This window comes from Oryza sativa, chromosome 2 (genome assembly GCF_034140825.1).
Source record: "Oryza sativa Japonica Group chromosome 2, ASM3414082v1".
Classification (NCBI taxonomy): domain Eukaryota; kingdom Viridiplantae; phylum Streptophyta; class Magnoliopsida; order Poales; family Poaceae; genus Oryza; species Oryza sativa.
Genome location: NC_089036.1, coordinates 25,013,849 through 25,032,712, shown reverse-complemented (window position 1 = coordinate 25,032,712; position 18,864 = coordinate 25,013,849). Strand labels below are relative to the sequence as shown.

At 45.9% G+C, this 18,864-nt stretch overlaps 1 protein-coding gene across 1 annotated transcript; it reads left to right on the top strand.

Moving 5' to 3' along the window:
* The first annotated feature begins 9,911 nt into the window (after positions 1–9,911).
* Positions 9,912–18,683, top strand: LOC4329995 (polyribonucleotide nucleotidyltransferase 2, mitochondrial-like). The gene is made up of 16 exons (NM_001416741.1): positions 9,912–10,317; positions 10,788–10,943; positions 11,036–11,206; positions 11,502–11,627; positions 11,696–11,857; positions 12,061–12,180; positions 12,833–12,970; positions 13,060–13,222; positions 14,135–14,260; positions 14,788–14,918; positions 15,035–15,254; positions 15,349–15,420; positions 16,314–16,393; positions 16,580–16,723; positions 17,366–18,040; positions 18,356–18,683. The coding sequence occupies exons 1-16, from the start codon at positions 9,970–9,972 to the stop codon at positions 18,452–18,454; spliced, it is 2,931 nt and encodes a 976-aa protein (NP_001403670.1). The 5' UTR covers positions 9,912–9,969; the 3' UTR covers positions 18,455–18,683.
* Positions 18,684–18,864: the final 181 nt, after the last annotated feature.

Here is an 18,864-nt window from a genome sequence, read left to right as displayed (position 1 = left end):
AGCACGACCCTAGGGTCCCCTTAGGTCGTCCTCCCACCTCCTTAAATAGTTAGGTACCCCTTTACAGTTTATTGGGTTTTGATAGATTAAAGTTTAGCCATTGCTACTTGCTTGCAGCGCGCGTGTCGGCTAGACCGTCCGTCTGCTTGTTCTTCGGAACCCCAACTTATCATTCGTATTTAATTCTTATTTGCAATTCAGATTACTTTTATCTTGTTATTGCTTGTGTCGGTGATATGGGACCGGGAGTATCATGACTAGAGGCTTGAGGCAGACACAATCGCCCACGTGGCCTGGCACCTTCGGGGACGTCGGGCCCGAGGGTGAGGTGTCCGCCCTCCTCCTGATTTCCCCCGAGGGGGGGTCGGGTTGCGCTTGCCCCGGCCCCGAGGGCCGAGGCACCCCGACCCCCTTAAGGAAGTCTGCGCCACATATATGGGATAAGTGAGCACAGCAGTGCTCACCTAACAGCATTTATTGCAGTCTGGTCAAGCGTGTCACGCTGCATGCAACGCAGTACAGCACGCTCTTTTATCCGGTCTGTGACCAGTCACAGACCGGTCAGATCAAGGGTTAGGTGGCGACTGGCGGTCTGACGCACGCCTTGCCCCATCCCATCAAGACGAAAGCCTCTAGGCACTCGTCTCAAGCCGGAGCAAGCGTGTTATTTCTTAGAGATGGCACGTTAGCCCTGGTTAGATTTATACCAGGCTTCATCCTAACCATTACAGGCAAGGTGTTACACGAAAAAGGGCAAACGTGCACGTTGTTAAACTGACGCGTGGTGGACAAGAATGACCGGTCTGACACTGGTCGCATCAGCAACGGGCAGCCACGATCTCACGTTGCGCCCGTCTCCGCCGGGAGTGGAGGTAGGTGTGAGTTGTCCCATCGAAGTGTCATTTGGACGACAACCATACCAATCTCCGCCCATTAAAGAAAAAAAGAACAGTCCAGTTTGGAAAGGGAAGGGTGCATGTGGTATCCCCTTGAAGTATAAAAGGAGGACCTTGCCCATAGAGAAGGGGTTGATTCTGGCCAGATTTAGAGCTTAGAGCGGGGGAGAAGTGGGCTCACACTTTGTAGCTCATTCATACACAAATCCACAAAAACACAGGAGTAGGGTATTACGCTTCGCAGCGGCCCGAACCTGTATACATCGCCGTGTCTCGTGTGTCTTGCCGGGGAGTAATCTTTCCACATACAGTTAAATTTTTGAGAGAGAGCTTGAGATTGCACCCTAAGCCCCCGGCCGAACCGGCAAAGGGGGGCCTGCGCGGTCTCCCGGTGAGGAGCCTCGAGCTCCGTCATCTGGCGCGCCAGGTAGGGGGCTCAGCGTGTGTTTTCTGAGCTCTCATACTCTTCCGTGTGCGCCAAGTTTCCCTTGTTCAGCCCAATGGCCGAGCAAGCAAAGGCGCACGATCTCTCTCCGAGTGTGAGCGGCGATGACGGGGAGCCAAATCCGCGCCGCCGAGCTCGCACTCCCCCACCTCCTCCACGCCAAAGTCCCAAGCAGGGGGAGGCGCTCGATAGAGTCGAGAAATCCGCAGCATCACCAGTCGCGGGTGGTGCAGGAGAACGGCGAGATGGGGAGCGTCGCCTCCTCGTCTACGGCGACGGCAGCACGCCTCAAGGCGCGCTTCAGGCTGTTGGCGCGCTCTTACGTCACCCGCCTGTCGTCCCTGACCCGGAGTCTCCAGCCCAGCGATGGCTGGATGACGTGGCCAACTTGGTCATGACGGCACAGCAGCGCCTGGGTGCTGGTGGACGGTCCGCCACCACCAAGACCTCCGGCGCCGCTACCACCGGCTCCGTGTCATCAAGGCGGAGGGCGCGGCGAGCGGCGGCGGCTGCACGCCATTCGGCTGCCACTCCCTCGTCTACACCGTCGACTCGGGAGGATCAGCATGGGGAGCCGGATGCCCGCCTCAACACCGGGCGCCGGCGTAATGGCCGGCGTACTCCCCATGCAACGGAGGGCGCCTCCTCGTCCAGAGTGTCACCTCGACACGGACGTGAAGATCAGCCCTCCGTGCCCCCGGCCGGTGGTGTTGGCTGTAGAGCCTTTGTGGCGAGTCTTCGGAATGTCCGTTGGCCCCCAAGGTTCCGGCCCACCATCACCGAGAAGTACGATGGGAGCGTCAACCCCACCGAGTTTCTCCAGGTCTATACGACCGGGATCGAGGCCGCTGGGGGTGACGACAGGGTCATGGCGAACTTCTTTCCCATGGCCCTAAAAGGACAGGCGCGGGGTTGGCTAATGAACCTGCCACCCGCGTCGGTCCACTCCTGGGAAGATTTGTGCCAACAGTTCACCATGAACTTCCAAGGCACATATCCGCGCCCAGGCGAAGAAGCGGACTTGCATGCAGTACAGCGAGGCGATGATGAGTCGCTTCGCTCGTACATTCAGCGGTTTTGCCAAGTCCGCAATACTATACCATGCATCCCTGCACACGCGGTGATCTACGCGTTCAGGGGGGGTGTGCGGCACAACCGCATGCTCGAAAAGATTGCCTCCAAAGAGCCCCAGACTACCGCAGAGCTTTTTCAGCTCGCGGACCGAGTGGCTCGTAAAGAGGAAGCGTGGACATGGAACTCCTCCGGTTCCGGAGTGGCAGCTTCGGCCGCCCCCGAATCCGCCGCTCAGACAGGGCGGCGGGACAGGAGGAGGAAGAAGAGGTCGGCCCATTCCGACGACGAGGGTCATGTCCTCGCAGTCGAGGGCGTTTCGCTGGCCACCCGAAAGGGGAGGTCTGCGAGCGACAGAAAGAAGGCCGGCGCTCCTTGACCTCGACTACTTGGAAGAGCGAAGGCGGCGCGCGGCCCTCCGAGCCGCGCGCTACCAGCAGAGCCTGCGGCGCTACCATCAGCGCCACGTCCGGGCCCGATCACTCTGCGTCGACGACCTCGTCCTACGCCGCGTCCAAACGCGTGCTGGACTGAGCAAACTCTCACCAATGTGGGAGGGTCCGTATCGAGTGATCGGCGTCCCCCGGCCGGGCTCCGTTCGGCTGGCCACGGGCGACGGCACAGAGCTGCCTAACCCGTGGAACATCAAACACCTTCGTCGCTTCTACCCCTAGTGGGGGTCGGGTGTCAGGTTTCGGGCTCGGGCCAACCCCGCACCCCCCCGGGCGTGCAGGGTTGGCCGGGGGCTTATCTTTTTTCTCTTCCGTATTTCAACAAAAGCATTTTCGATTTCCTAAAGGCTGTGTCTGTGCTTTTGTTTCCTTTTTGAAGAATCTTGACTTGAAATAGGTCACTCGTGCTCAACCTTGCCCTCGGGGGCTCGGTTCGGTCAGCTAAAATCGCCAAACGGGGCCCAGAACCGAGCCGTGCCCCGGGGCGTGGTGAACTCCGGGGGGGAATCGGCAAAAACCCACAATCGGGTCACCCATAACCCTCGGTCACCACGTTCCCGGCCTGGCCAGTCTCGACATGTGGATCTCCCCAGGCACTAGCCCCGACCCGAGCCATTTGAGGACTAGGACCTGGGCACGAGCCCTTGATCAAGCCAAGACACAGAAGGACCGCGGCACAGACCATCCTCGTCTCATACACACAACAAATAGAATTGACATAGAAATTTCCTCTTTATTTGGTTGCAGATTAAATTAGTCTATACAAGAAGGGGGCCCGAAGGCCTCGGAAGAAGAAAGAAAAAGCTATTCAAGATTGGCAGGGGCCTGGGGGCTCACTCCGACGCGCCCGGGTCACCAGCCTTGTCGTCGTTATCGTCCGCACCACCGTCGCCGCCCTCCTCGTCGGAGTCGAGGGCGAACGCGAGCCGAGGGGCCGTACCCTCGAAGCTGTGAACGATGTGGTCGGCGGCGTCCCGGACCTGCGCGCGTGCGCCGTCCTCGGTTCCGAAAGGGAACTCTTCCAGCGCTGCCCACGGGGAGAAGTCAGGGTCCGAGAGGCCCCCAAGCCGAACGGCGGCCCAAGGCCCCCGACGGCCGGAGTTGGCCCTCCGCCTGCTTGTCCGACGGTGTCAGGCGCCCCCGACCCTCAGGATAGCCTCGGGGCCACTGCGGGAAGGCCGCGCCTGTCGCCCTCTTACCCCGAGGATATCGGCGCAGAAGCCGAGGGCGCCCCGCGCTGCCTCTCGGATGAAGAGCGCCCTGGAGATGCGGCCCCTAGCGAAGAGGATCGGCCCCGCCGAAAGGTGCAGCGGCCCGTCTACTTTGTTAGTGAGGCCCTCCGGGACGCCAAAACCCGATACCCTCGGGCCCAGAAGATGCTATACGCTATTCTGATGGCTCCGAGAAAAGCACCATCACCATATCTCCAGGCGAAGCAAATCGGCTCGCCCAGATTCGTGCGCTGCTCAGGTAATGTGGCAGTCTTGAAGAGACCGCCCATTATGGACAGCCAACTCACCATTACCAATGTGCATGGATTGAGACCGTTGGGTATTTTGCCCAACTACGGAGACCGGTCCCACCTGTCACCAGGCTTTAGGGGTGGCGTCACACCTGACCGCTTCCCTTGGGAAGGGAAATTGCTCTGGCATAACGCCGGGGGCTACTGTCGGTGATATGGGACCGGGAGTATCATGACTAGAGGCTTGAGGCAGACACAATCGCCCACGTGGCCTGGCACCTTCGGGGACGTCGGGCCCGAGGGTGAGGTGTCCGCCCTCCTCCTGATTTCCCCCGAGGGGGGGTCGGGTTGCGCTTGCCCCGGCCCCGAGGGCCGAGGCACCCCGACCCCCTTAAGGAAGTCTGCGCCACATATATGGGATAAGTGAGCACAGCAGTGCTCACCTAACAGCATTTATTGCAGTCTGGTCAAGCGTGTCACGCTGCATGCAACGCAGTACAGCACGCTCTTTTATCCGGTCTGTGACCAGTCACAGACCGGTCAGATCAAGGGTTAGGTGGCGACTGGCGGTCTGACGCACGCCTTGCCCCATCCCATCAAGACGAAAGCCTCTAGGCACTCGTCTCAAGCCGGAGCAAGCGTGTTATTTCTTAGAGATGGCACGTTAGCCCTGGTTAGATTTATACCAGGCTTCATCCTAACCATTACAGGCAAGGTGTTACACGAAAAAGGGCAAACGTGCACGTTGTTAAACTGACGCGTGGTGGACAAGAATGACCGGTCTGACACTGGTCGCATCAGCAACGGGCAGCCACGATCTCACGTTGCGCCCGTCTCCGCCGGGAGTGGAGGTAGGTGTGAGTTGTCCCATCGAAGTGTCATTTGGACGACAACCATACCAATCTCCGCCCATTAAAGAAAAAAAGAACAGTCCAGTTTGGAAAGGGAAGGGTGCATGTGGTATCCCCTTGAAGTATAAAAGGAGGACCTTGCCCATAGAGAAGGGGTTGATTCTGGCCAGATTTAGAGCTTAGAGCGGGGGAGAAGTGGGCTCACACTTTGTAGCTCATTCATACACAAATCCACAAAAACACAGGAGTAGGGTATTACGCTTCGCAGCGGCCCGAACCTGTATACATCGCCGTGTCTCGTGTGTCTTGCCGGGGAGTAATCTTTCCACATACAGTTAAATTTTTGAGAGAGAGCTTGAGATTGCACCCTAAGCCCCCGGCCGAACCGGCAAAGGGGGGCCTGCGCGGTCTCCCGGTGAGGAGCCTCGAGCTCCGTCAGCTTGTTTCTTCGATTTGCTTGCAGGAATAAGGTTGATTTGCACCGGCAAGATCAACAACCCACGGAGAGGTGTATCGATCGCTAAGGCGCAACACAACGTCTCGTACGGTTGTAGTCGGATCGTTAACGTTTCTCCCAAATCGTAGTTATCACAACTCACCGAAAGATCGAGCCAACAACAGCCTTGAGTGTCGAAAAGAACTCAGGGTTCATCAAGTGGTATCAGAGCTTTCGTTGCTCGGTGAGTTTTTATCTTCCTATAACTAGAAAATAGCCATACAAAAAAATTTGTATCATTTACCTAGCCATATTGTGCCATTGCATTGTTCTTTTCAGTTTTTACTTTGTTGAATTTTGTGTTGCATCGTCACGTCGTGTTGCTGGTCTTAGCGTCTAGTTCGTTTAGAGTTTCGAGTTCTGGTCACGTTTTGTACCACAGTCGTCGCTGCCACCGTGTCTCTGTTGTTGTCGGGACCTACGAAAACGGAATCGGCTCGCTGCCACGGTTCTATTTTTGTAGTTTTCAGAAGTTTCTGTCGGTTAGTTTTGAGTTCTTGAGTTGCATCTAGAGTTTGCCGATCCTTGTGTGTGTTTGTTTTTGCCGTGCATGTGCGCGTGAAGAAGAAGGAAGCAGAAGATGCGCATGAGGAAGATAGAAGGAGAATATTAGACTAGATTAGATTGCTTTCGTTTCTATTTGGGGGCCACGCAGAAAAGGAATCGGTTTCCTTCTTTTAGATTTCTCACCGAGTCCCACCACCTTCCATGCGGCATTCCCCCCTTGAGTCCGACTCCCTCTCCTTTCCTTTTGGTTCAATCTACACCGTGCCATCCCATACACCTTGGTGAATTTTTTGTTTGGTGTCGGTTTCGAGATCTGTTTGGAAAAACGGAACCGGCATAAATTCAGAGCATTCCATTTTTGTATAATTTTAATTTTGGGTTTAGACTTTTACATTTGAGTCCCTGTAAATTTTATATTTACGTTTGAGTCCCTGTAACCTTACATTAAGGTCCTTGAGTCAGTTTTTGTTAAAAAAATCAAGAAAAAAGTGAGAAAAAAAGGCAGAAAGGTGCATAAAAAAAAGAAAAAAAGCCGCACAAAAAAAAAGAAAAAGAAAAGGAAAGAAAAAAAAGAAAAAGAAGAAAGAAGAAAGAAAGAAAAGAGAAAATACTGTTATGAGTTAGCTGAACTTCATATATCAGAGTTGTGCATGAGTTGTTCCTAGTGCTATTTTGTGGTATCGTTTGTGTCTAGGCTCGCGTCTCTAGTACGTTCTAGCCTAGGACCAGCACGGTACTTGACTTTGAACCATTATTCAACTTTGCATTCTCTCATTTGAGCATTTGCTATCCCTTTGCTACATATTTAAGCCTACCCAGAGCTCCACAGATCTGATTGCAGCCGTACAGCAAGTGTTTGCCAAGGCATCGATACATCCAACCTCCATTGGGGTGCTTGGTTAAGTCGGTGTACATCACCATTCCGCTTGCTTTAGTAAGAACTTGTAAGAGCTTGGTTAAAAGCTTGAGTGTGTGTGATATTTGAGCTGCCACTACCTAGTAGTTGATAGGAGCGTGCATATTTTTGTGTGTTTCTTGTTTGCTACTAACCATGGTAGGATTGTGTAAGGGAATACGAGAACATCGACTTCTACACCTTCGACGAGATATGACGACTTCTCCATGTGATGCATATGAGGTACATGACTATAATTTTGAACAAGTTGCATCTAAGTTACCATTCTATGATGGGAAGTATGATTCTGTTGCATACATTGATTGGGAGCTAGTAGTAGACAATGAATTTGATATATATGATTTTTCTGATGCTCAAATGATTAAGGCTGCTAGTAATAAGTTTACCTCTTCTGCATTATTTTGGTGGACTTATGTTAGTAATAAACCTGAAACTTGGGATGGATTGAAAACCATGATGAGAAAACGCTTTGTGACATCTTATTACAAATGTACTCTTCGGGAGAAATTAGAACATCTGAAACAAGGTGACAGAACTGTTAGGGAGTACATTCATGAATTTAAGGTTTGTATCATCTACAGTGATCACAAAGAGTGCAATGAAAATACAATGCGTAGATTTTTCAATGGGCTTAATTCTGAAATTCAGGTTTTGCTTGATAATGTGACATATAATCATATTGGACACCTATTCATGCTTGCTCGTAGCATTGAGAGTCAGATCATATCAAAGGCGAGGATGCATGACCAATGTGATTTATCTCCTATTTCTGAATCCCCAATATACTTATGTAATGATGATGTGCAAACATTGGAGGAGCAATCTTTTGTCTCCCCTGTTACTAACGTTTTGCAGGAAGATTAGCACATCCAAGAAAAGGAGAATGGTATACTTGAGAAGAAAGAGGATGAAGCACCTGCGAAGTCTGAAGAAAGTTCGCAAGGTAAATTAAATGGTGCTGAGAGAAATGAAGGTGAGTATTCTCAAGGTGAGCTACACTTGTCCACTTTTCATGCTATAGTAGAGCAACCATTAGTGGAATCAATTGCTGAGTTGCCTTTGTCACAAGTTGATTTACTTGCTGTTCCTTGTGATAAAGAAGAGTTGTGCGATAATGCTTCACTTATATCCATGCCACAACTAGTGAATGGACATGCTATTCCTGTTGTTAATACTAACTGCGCTGATTTTAAGCATGTTGTTCACATTGCTAATAGAGTAGAGGAACGTTAATTGACATCTTCTTTAAATACTTTGGGCTATGTTCAGTTTGCTGATTTTCATGAGCTCGATAATTTGAAGGAGAAATTATTTGCTAAGTTTGATTTTCCATGTCCAAGTAACGCTATTTTTCATCTCTTTGGTGAATATAATGATAGAGGAATATATTTGGTGCATAGAGTTTACATCTGTTCAGATTTAGAACCTCCTGTACATGTGGATAAAACATGCAATCTAGAGAGAAATGTTATTGCTAACAAAATTATCTCGAGTTTGTCTTGTTGTGATTGGAAGAAACAGGTAGTTTTAAATGGACTACACGAAGAGCACCATATGGAAAAACCGAGGACGGTTTTCCGTGAAGAAGGGGAGGATGATGTGACCATGGCTACTATAGATACAACCGTCGTTCACATCAAGATCAAGCTGTCCAAGTTCTGCAATCCAGTTCGGCCACCTGCTACAGTGTCGACTTCAAACGGCCGCCAAATATGCATGCGAGCTCCATTTTGGGTCCATGAGTACTTGATGGAAAGCTCTCGGAGTCATCTTTCCAATGGATCCAGCTTCATCGCCAAATTCCATCCCAGTCGGGCGAAATCAAAAAAGAAGGTGCTGCGTCACCTATAATGGGCCTATGGGCTTGTAACTTCGTCTGGGACCCCGGCCCAAGTGGGGCCCATGTGGGGTGCGCCCCAACCAGGTGGAGCACGACCCTAGGGTCCCCTTAGGTCGTCCTCCCACCTCCTTAAATAGTCAGGTACCCCTTTACAGTTTATTGGGTTTTGATAGATTAAAGTTTAGCCATTGCTACTTGCTTGCAGCGCGCGTGTCGGCTAGACCGTCCGTCTGCTTGTTCTTCGGAACCCCAACTTATCATTCGTATTTAACTCCTATTTACAATTCAGATTGCTTTTATCTTGTTCTTGCTTGTTTCTTCGATTTGCTTGCAGGAATAAGGTTGATTTGCACCGGCAAGATCAACAAACCACGGAGAGGTGTATTGATCGCTAAGGCGCAACACAACGTCTCGTACGGTTGTAGTCGAATCGTCAACGTTTCTCCCAAATCGTAGTTATCACAACTCACCGAAAGATCGGGCCAACAACAGCCTTAAGTGTCGAAAGGAACTCATGGTTCATCAGACAATCTGTTCTGTCCACACACCGCCGAGTTATGACTGAGCGCTTGATCCAAATAACTTTTTAACTGCCTTAGCAGGCAATCTTAGCGCAAAAACTGAATTCAATTCAAGAACTCGTCTGGAAGGCGATCCATTACGAACTCTCAAAAAAGAAAAGCGTTCATCACCAACCTTGGGCCACGGCCCACGGCGACCGCCTGGGTCATGAGAAGGAGCTCACCGCCGCCGGGGCCCGGGAGGCGTCGCCTCGCCCTCTACTGCGCCGAAGCGGCGGTGGGTTCTGCGTTTTGACACGCCATGACCATTCCCAGCCGTCGATCATTCCATGTACGGTCCAGATCGCGGGGAGGTGGCGCGCTGGAGAAGATGTGGCCGATTCTCCCGCTGATACGTGGGCCCATAGATACGGTGTGAAAAAACCAAGGCCCAGCCGTTTCGCCTTCGCCTCGCTTAAACCCTAAACCAAAACCCCTCTCCTCCTCCTCCCCTCCACCGGCGCGCGGCCACCATGTCGATGGCGGTGGCCTCCCTCCGCCTCCTCGCGCGCGGCGGCCGCCGCCGCGCCCGCTTCCCCGCGCCGCTCTCCGTCCCGGGAGGCCGCGCGGCGTTCCTCTCCGGCGCGGCCGAGGAGGTCGCGCAGGCGGACGCGCCGCCGCCGCCGCCGCCGGGACGGAAGGTGCTGGAGAGCTTCCGCGAGGAGTTCGAGATCGGTGGGCGCGTCATCTCCTTCGAGACCGGGAAGATGGCCCGCTTCGCCAACGGCTCCGTCGTGATCTCCATGGACGACACCCATGTCCTCTCCACCGTCGCCGCCGCCAAGTCCTCCGAACCCGTCCGGGACTTCCTCCCACTGACTGTACGGATCCCCATTTTCCAACCTGGTTACCGTGTTATGGAGTTTTAGAGAGCGTTGAATTTGATTGGGAAACTTTCACTAGCAGGTTTTGATTTGCAGTATTATATAGTTAATTTGGCTAATGATCGCTCTGTCTAGAATCAATTTTGTATCACTAAGAGACTGCGGAAGTCAAAATCTGATGCTAAATGCCATTTGTAATCCTCGCCGTTGGTTTGAAGGGTGTTTAGTTTGAGGTGGGATGCAAAAGAGAAGCTTTGGTTGTTCTTGGGCCTTTCTTACAGCTGCTGATACCCATCGACAACTTCCATTTATTTAACTTATTTGAGGAAATGACGAATTCAATATTGAAAACAAATATTGACGTGCTCACATTTTAAAGACATCACTTGTCTTGTATTTTGTGCATCTTTTTAGCTCCATTTTGTTCTCTGCCCTAATAGATATTTTGTTTATTATTCATGATGCAGGTTGATTATCAAGAGAAACAATATGCCCAAGGTGTTATTCCGACAACATATATGCGGAGGGAAGGTGCCCCTAAGGAAAGGGAGCTTCTATGTGGGCGTATAATCGATCGACCAATACGACCATTGTTTCCTCCTGGATTTTACCATGAAGTCCAGGTAATGAATGCTACTATTATTTGGTTCTTAACATGTGTAAAGTTTTTGTAAAATCCTTAACTTATTTACCTAGCAACATCCTGCTTTTCTAGATCATGGTAAATGTTATATCGTCGGATGGAAAACAAGACCCAGATGTGATGGCTGCAAATGCCTCTTCAGCTGCATTAATGCTATCGGATATACCTTGGAATGGACCAATTGGAGTAATTCGTGTAGGAAGAATTGATGGAAATTTTGTGCTGAACCCAACGGTGGATGAGGTATATACTGATCGATTAGTACCACATGGAATTGCACTGATCTGTCCTCCATAAATTGTTCCCATGGTGTTGTGAAATGTACTGTCTGTGGATGCGATGTATCTCAGGAGTATTGATATTGGTCATTGCACTGGTCCAGTTACGGAGATGCATACAATTATTTGATTCTCTTTGGTCTTTTTGTGTAGCACGACCAACTCCATCAGCATATATGATTCAAATGTGGTCTACATTGCTAGAATTTTTTTTCAGCTGTCTCATGTTGTATTTACTTTACTTTAACTGTGTTTTGCAGTTAGGTTTGAGTGACCTCAACCTTGTTTATGCGTGTTCTCGTGATAAAACATTAATGATAGATGTGCAAGCTCGTGAGATTACTGAAAGGGATCTTCAAGCAGGAATGAAACTTGCACACGCTGAGGTATTATTTTATCTTCATATTCTTGCTCTATTGTAAGTATATCCTCATGAATTGATTCACATTCTCAGGCAGTTAAATGCATCAACCCACAACTTAGATTAGCTAAGAGAGCTGGCAAAAAGAAGAAAGAGTACAAGATCTCATTGATTTCAGATAAATCCTATGAGAAAATTAGAACATTATCAGAAGCACCCATTGAAGAAGTCTTCACTGATTCAACATACGGCAAGGTGATTATATGTTATCTGTACTCTTCCTTAAAAAATATGTGGAGGGGAAATAAAATGCTCGATTGTGACCATTTTGTATGAATTCAAGCCACCACTATTTGTTTTCTATGCCCTGTCTTTTGTTTGAGAAGCAAAATGTAACATGTTTCAAACTTTACTTTTTCTTTACAACATGAACTCACTGAGTATTTTTCTTTCTGCAGTTTGAGCGAGGAGAAGCCTTGGAAAATATTACACAATCTGTGAAAGCAAAGCTTGAAGAAGAATGCGATGAGGACAGCTTGAAGTTTCTTCACAAGGCAGTTGATACAGTGAGAAAACAGGTAGTGCACACTAATTGCTTTGGTTAAAGCCTTGCAAATGGAGGGAAAAACCTATTTTTGGCAACTGATGGACATCAAATGCATGCATGTCGGTCAACTTATTATTGTACATATACAGCTAACATATATCCTGATTTTGCAATGCGCGATGGCTGATGTCATTATTCGACCTTTTGCCCTTCTGCATGAATGATTTTATCACATCTAGTTTTCCTGCTTGAATGATTTTATCACATCCAATTTAAATGCATCGAAACTTACAAGTTTGGAATGACCTGGTCATGCTAACAGAAATAGCAGAGCACTTTTATTTCTTTATGATTTAACAGAAATTATAAACTTTGGCAAGTCTGTAACTTATGTATCCAACACATTAGTGTATAACAAATCTCATTGTTTAGCACTTTAAACTTAGCATGCCGGTTTTGCATTGAGACAAGCAAACTTCTAGTCCTGATGCATCCTTTTGAGCCTTCGTTTGCTTCATATGCCTAGATTTACACAACCTACATAATTTATTGGTGTTGTAGATCCCAGATGTACTAGCTATCCTTGACAAAAATCTGATATTACTTTATTCAGTGTTATGTTCTTATGTAGAGTCACTTCTGTTATTTCAGTTGACATGGATTTGTGCCCATCTTTTGTGCAGGTTATACGCAAAAGAATAATCGAGAAAGGACTTAGAGTTGATGGCAGGCAACTTGATGAAGTTAGGCCACTCTACTGTGAATCCAGCACATATCCAATATTGCATGGATCTGCCCTGTTTTCACGTGGGGATACACAGGTTCTCTCGCACACACTTTAAATTGAAGGAACATTGCAACATTTGTTTTCCAGTAAAGTGACCACCCACATGGACTACTTTATTTGTAGGTTTTATGTACAGTTACCCTTGGTGCTCCTGGTGATGCTCAGCGATTGGATTCAATTGTTGGTCCTCCAACAAAGCGTTTCATGCTTCACTACAGCTTTCCACCATTTTCAATAAATGAAGTTGCGAAACGTGGGGGCTTGAATCGACGTGAAGTTGGACATGGTACATTGTCTAGTTTATGTTTGTGTGCAGATTATAGGAACTAGTGAGTTAATTACCCTGAAGTATTAGACAAACAACTAAGGTCATGTTTGGATTGTGGCCTATTGGTACGATGAGATTAGTCTCACATGGGTACGTGTACTCAGTAAGAGAGTGTGTTGAAAAATGGAGAAAGGACCAGTGAACAATAGATAGTTGAGTCCTTGGCAATGGGTACGTGTACTCAGTAAGAGAGTGTGTTGAAAAATGGAGAAATGACCAGTGAACAATAGATAGTTGAGTCCTTGGCAAGTAACAGACTTCACAGTTAGGTGGCAAAAACCAGTAGTTCTCTTAATAAATTAGAAATTTAGCAAAAGTGAGGGTCATCCCCCTTGACCTCAGTGAGTTTGCAGTGGTTGTAATGGTGTTATGTTAGTTTAACTAGTAACACGCCTACCCATTGCATGGGCCCATACAGATGGGTTGCATGGGCCCATACGACTGGGAGATGAGCTGAGGGTGTGGATCGAGCATAAAGCACTAGATCCAACTGGTTTTTTGTTAACCAACCGCCTGGTTTTTTGGGAGAGGCAGTGGTTATCAGCTGGTGAGTTAACCAACCGCCTGGTTTTTTTGGGAGAGGCAGTGGTTATCAGCTGGTGGGGAGGACTGGTTTTTTTGGGAGAGGCAGTGGTTATCTGCTGGTGGGGAGGACTGGTTTAAAGCTTAAGCATTTGGTCTGTATTGGGATACTTTGGCTGTTGCAATTTGCTGAATGCCATCTAGTGACAAGGTTTTATATCTAGACTAGTCATTGATAGCTCTTCCTTTACATGCTGCTTCTTATATTCCAATCTTATTTTGCATTGTAATTTTGCAAAGCAAAATGGTTGTCAGCTGCACAGCTATTTATTTTGTAACACTTTGCAGGCACACTTGCGGAGAAAGCATTGCTCGCTGTGCTTCCCCCAGAAGGTGAATTTCCATATACAGTTCGGGTAAATTCAGAAGTCATGGCTTCTGATGGTTCAACATCAATGGCATCAGTATGTGGAGGTACATTTCATTTGTCTCTTTTATTGTCCTAGTATACTTCAAAGTTAAAATGAACTAATATAATTTCCATTTTGGTGTTAAGAGGCATCATGTGGTAACTAGATCCTGTTATTTCCTTTTTTATTTTTTTTAAAACGTTATGTATCTTTTATCTGGTAGCAATTGGCCCTAATTCTCTCATTCTCTCATTCGCAGAAGCCTTTGTTTGAAAGGCTATACACTGCAACCATTTGTAATAGAATGCGGATCCATGTTTTTCATCTATAGAAAATCCAAGCTAGCCATTCTCCATTGCCTTCATAATATCTACTGTCCAGAAGATAAAGTTTTAGATCAGTAGTCAGAGACTCTTAGCAGAGACCTGAAAAATATTTTTGAATTTTTTTAGGTTATGTTAACTTCTTTGTGTTCCTAGGATCTACTTCTGAGTATTGATATGAATCTCCTTTTAGTGTCAAAGTGCTTAAATATTGATTTGTTTCTTAATATTTCTTTTTTTTTATCTTCATTCATCTGAATGGCAACAGGAAGTATGGCTTTAATGGATGCTGGAATACCTGTAAGGGAACATGTGGCTGGTGTTTCTGTTGGTCTTGTCAGTGAAGTGGACCAGACAACTGGAGATATTTCTAGTTATCGCATATTAACGGATATTTTAGTAAGTATAGTTGCATACCATTTCTACCATCAATCCTTATAAATAACTATTCCTTTTTCATCCAACTGTATATTTTGGTTGGTGCTGAACTGAACATGGCCATTGATGTTTCCCAGGGTCTTGAGGATCACTTGGGTGATATGGACTTCAAAATTGCAGGAACAAGGAGAGGTATTACTGCTATTCAACTGGATATAAAACCTGCTGGAATACCGTTGGACATAATATGTGAAAGTTTGGAACCTGCACGAAAGGCTCGAAATCAAATCCTTGACCGTATGGACCAGGAAATAAGTTCTGCACGTGCTTTTAATGATGGGAGCTCTCCTCGATTAGGTTTGTTAGTGCACTTATAGTTTAGTTCTTTTAAGGAGTTCTTTTTTGGTGCAAACATTGCTTGATCAACACCAGAATTGCCCTCCATTTGCAGCTACACTGAGCTTCAGCAGTGATTCTCTTAGGAAACTGCTTTTCCACAGGAAAAAAATTGAGCAAGAAACAGGTATCAAGCCCCTGTGCAACTTCTTTCAAGAAATAACTAGCATCATGTCTGCACGTTGCAACGAATCCTTAACATACTATAGTCCAAAATATATTATGCAAAAAAGAAATAATTATACTAAATCCAGATGTTGCATGCATGATACATGATGCTAATCAAACATCTACATATTGTCATATACTTGTGCAAATATGCCATTTTTTTCTGTAAACATCTTACAAAAAATGCACACATGCCTATATGTTTGTAGCCACAAACGATGTAGAGTAGCCCAACTCCCTCTTCTTTAAAAGTAAAGATGCATGCCATTTCACTAGAGTGATAGATCAACGTAGTGGAAATCCTGGCTATTGTCGTACCATAAAGTCATAAATTTATGCGGATTGGTGATGACTTGGTGTTTCAGTGTTTGAAAAAAGTGTTTTGCAGAGCTTAACGGCACCTTTTTTTTTAGAAAAAAAAACATTGATTTGATGAAAGAATATCATATGGATATATTTAAGGATCAGAACTTCATAAAGAATAGCCCATGGACATATGTAAGGGTCAAAATGTCACTTAATTTAGTATCGAATGGTTGCAAGTTTGTATCTTTCAAAACTTCAGGAGTTTGTTTTTTTTGCACGACAATATGAATATAAAATATTGGTAGAGTTTCATTTTGCTACCAAGCATTCATATTTTATTTCTCTATTCTTGACCTCGCTTATGTAGGTTCTAAATTTACAGTCTGTGTGAGAATGGAGTTTCTCTTGAGGTTAAAAATGATGTTTCATCACTAATTTGTATTTGATAACCTGCATATTTGAATGCATGAACATACAATGCACTCTGTTTTATTCACATTTTTCTCAATCAGCTGAGTTTTAACTCTTATCTTCCATATTCTCAAGGTGCACGGGTATCTGTTAGTGATGGTACAGTCACTATTGTAGCAAAAACCCAACCAATTATGGATAAGGCTATCGAGAAGGTATGTATCAACAATACAACAATATGCTATTTATTCATTGTGCTTATGAAAGGGTCTGTGATCTTTGCTTGCACTTTATTCATGATCTTCTGTTCTATAAAATTTGAAATATGAGTACAACACAAAGTGCCTGGGAGGAAGAACCCCAGACCATTCTAAATTTCTAACTTTTCTACCTCATTACAGGTAGAATTTCTTGTGGGTCGTGAAATTGAAGTTGGCAGAACGTACAAAGGTGTTGTTTCCTCAATAAAGGAGTACGGTGCTTTTGTGGAATTCAATGGTGGACAGCAAGGTCTACTTCATATTTCTGAGTTGTCACATGATAAGGTATTTTTCTCTTAAAAACTCTGTAATATTAATATATGGAACATACTGTCTATTATCATGTGTTTTATTTACTATGCTAATCTTGTTCAAATTTGTGCCAGTACATGATTGCAGTTCCAACTGAACATGATACCAATGTTATTGATGATAAAAGTTCCTATACACTTTTTTTTTGTTTGTTAAAGGGTTGTTGGGTTTGAGGAATCGATGTTCTAGGGTCATTTGATTCTTAGCTCCAAACTTATCATTCTTGATTTATTGTATGGTTTGAAGAATGAGAATCATGAATGATCATTATCATCATCTTCCCCCTCCACATTGTTGTAGTCATGATAGAGGATGTGAGGAATAGTTCCATGGATGAGTGTTGATCCATCATCCACCTTACAGTAGATGATGGCCAATGAGATTAAGCCATAGGAAACATAGAGCAATCTCATGAAGTCACCCATGTGATATGAGACTATTGTTCTAACCAAACACACTTGAGCAACAAGAAGAGGTTCAATCACGTTTCACAGTATAAGTGATCCATTAGTTCATTGCATTCATACTGGCTAAAATGCTGATTAACCAGCTTTTAATCAGTTGTATTTATTATATATGTATTTAGTGCTCATTTTATTTCCCTTCTACCTGCAGGTGTCTAAGGTCTCGGATGTTGTATCTGTTGGCCAAGTGCTCTCATTGACATGCATTGGACAGGACTTGAGGGGTAACATTAAACTTTCTCTTAAAGCTACCCTGCCCCATGCCCATGAAAAGAAGGATTTAGCAAGTAATCATACTGATCCTTTGCCAAGTCAAGAAGTTGTTGGCTGGACGGCTGTAGAGAACATGCCTAGCAAGGATGCTAATGCTGAACCATCCATCAGCAAAGACGAAGACAACATGATTGAGGAGACACCTGGGTGTTCTACTCCTGCAGTTATAATTCGAAGTGCTGCTGAATGTGATGCGCAAGATGTTACAAATGATCCTAAGAAGAAACGCCCAAAGGTTGCAAAGTCATCTCCTAAGCTATCTAAACCAGCCAGCGAAAGGCAGGAAGTTAAGAGAACTAGTGCTAAGAAAACTTCAGGTGCATCAACAACGGCCAAGAAAAATAAGAAAGAAAAAGCTGACTCTTCAAATGATGTGCTGGATGCCATTCCAGAACAAAATAAAAGTAACATCATGAACTATTCTAGTCCCTCAAACTTCAGGTCTGGGTCTATGAAGCTGGGTGACGTAGTTACAGCAAAGGTCTACCAGATACGAGCCTATGGATTAGTACTTGAGTTGAGTGATGGAGTTCGTGGAATGCATAAATTTGCGGTAATTTCATACCTAAACTCTCTAGTGAGCAAGTTAATTTGCTTCGGGATTTGCAATATTAATATCACATTGCTTGTCCTTTTTGTCCTTCTATTATATGAAAAAGAACTGCTATATGACTATCGCATACATATAACATCTTTGATAGTTAGGAAAGAAATTATGTTTCCATATTTGCAGTATTGAACATGACAATGCAATATCAGATCGGATGGATCCATTGCCCTCAATAACAAAAACTTAGCTAAACATAACAATGTAGTATCATTATTTATGTATTTTAATTTCATTGCACTGACATTGAAACCTTTGCAGGAAAATGGACACAAGGATTTTGAGGTCGGAGAAGAACTACTTGTGAAATGCTCAAGTTTCAATGCAAAGGGAATTCCGGTCTTCTCATTGCTAGATTAGTAGCCATTTTGATGGGGCTAATGTCTTCTCTATAGGCCTACAGAAATAGACGCTTGTAAATGTGTAGCAGCTAATTCATCGACTTGAGGAACATGAGAAATAATACTGCGGCTCCCTCGACTTTTGTCAGAGTGCTACCAAAATTGTGTGGCTGTCGTTAGTAGTTTTGCCCTGCAACTCACAAACGCCCAAACATTACGCATCACTTGGTATCTGAATCTCTTTTGCAGCAGTTGTACACTTGTATTTTTGCCACGCTGTTTCTTATTCATCGTTGAAACTAACCGTAACAGTAGCATTCATATTTCTCTCCACTCGTAATCCCATATAATTCATTTCATTCTTTAATACAGTTACTTCTACCATGAGAATCTCTGAGCAGCAGCTTCTTGGGAGTTGGGATATCTTCA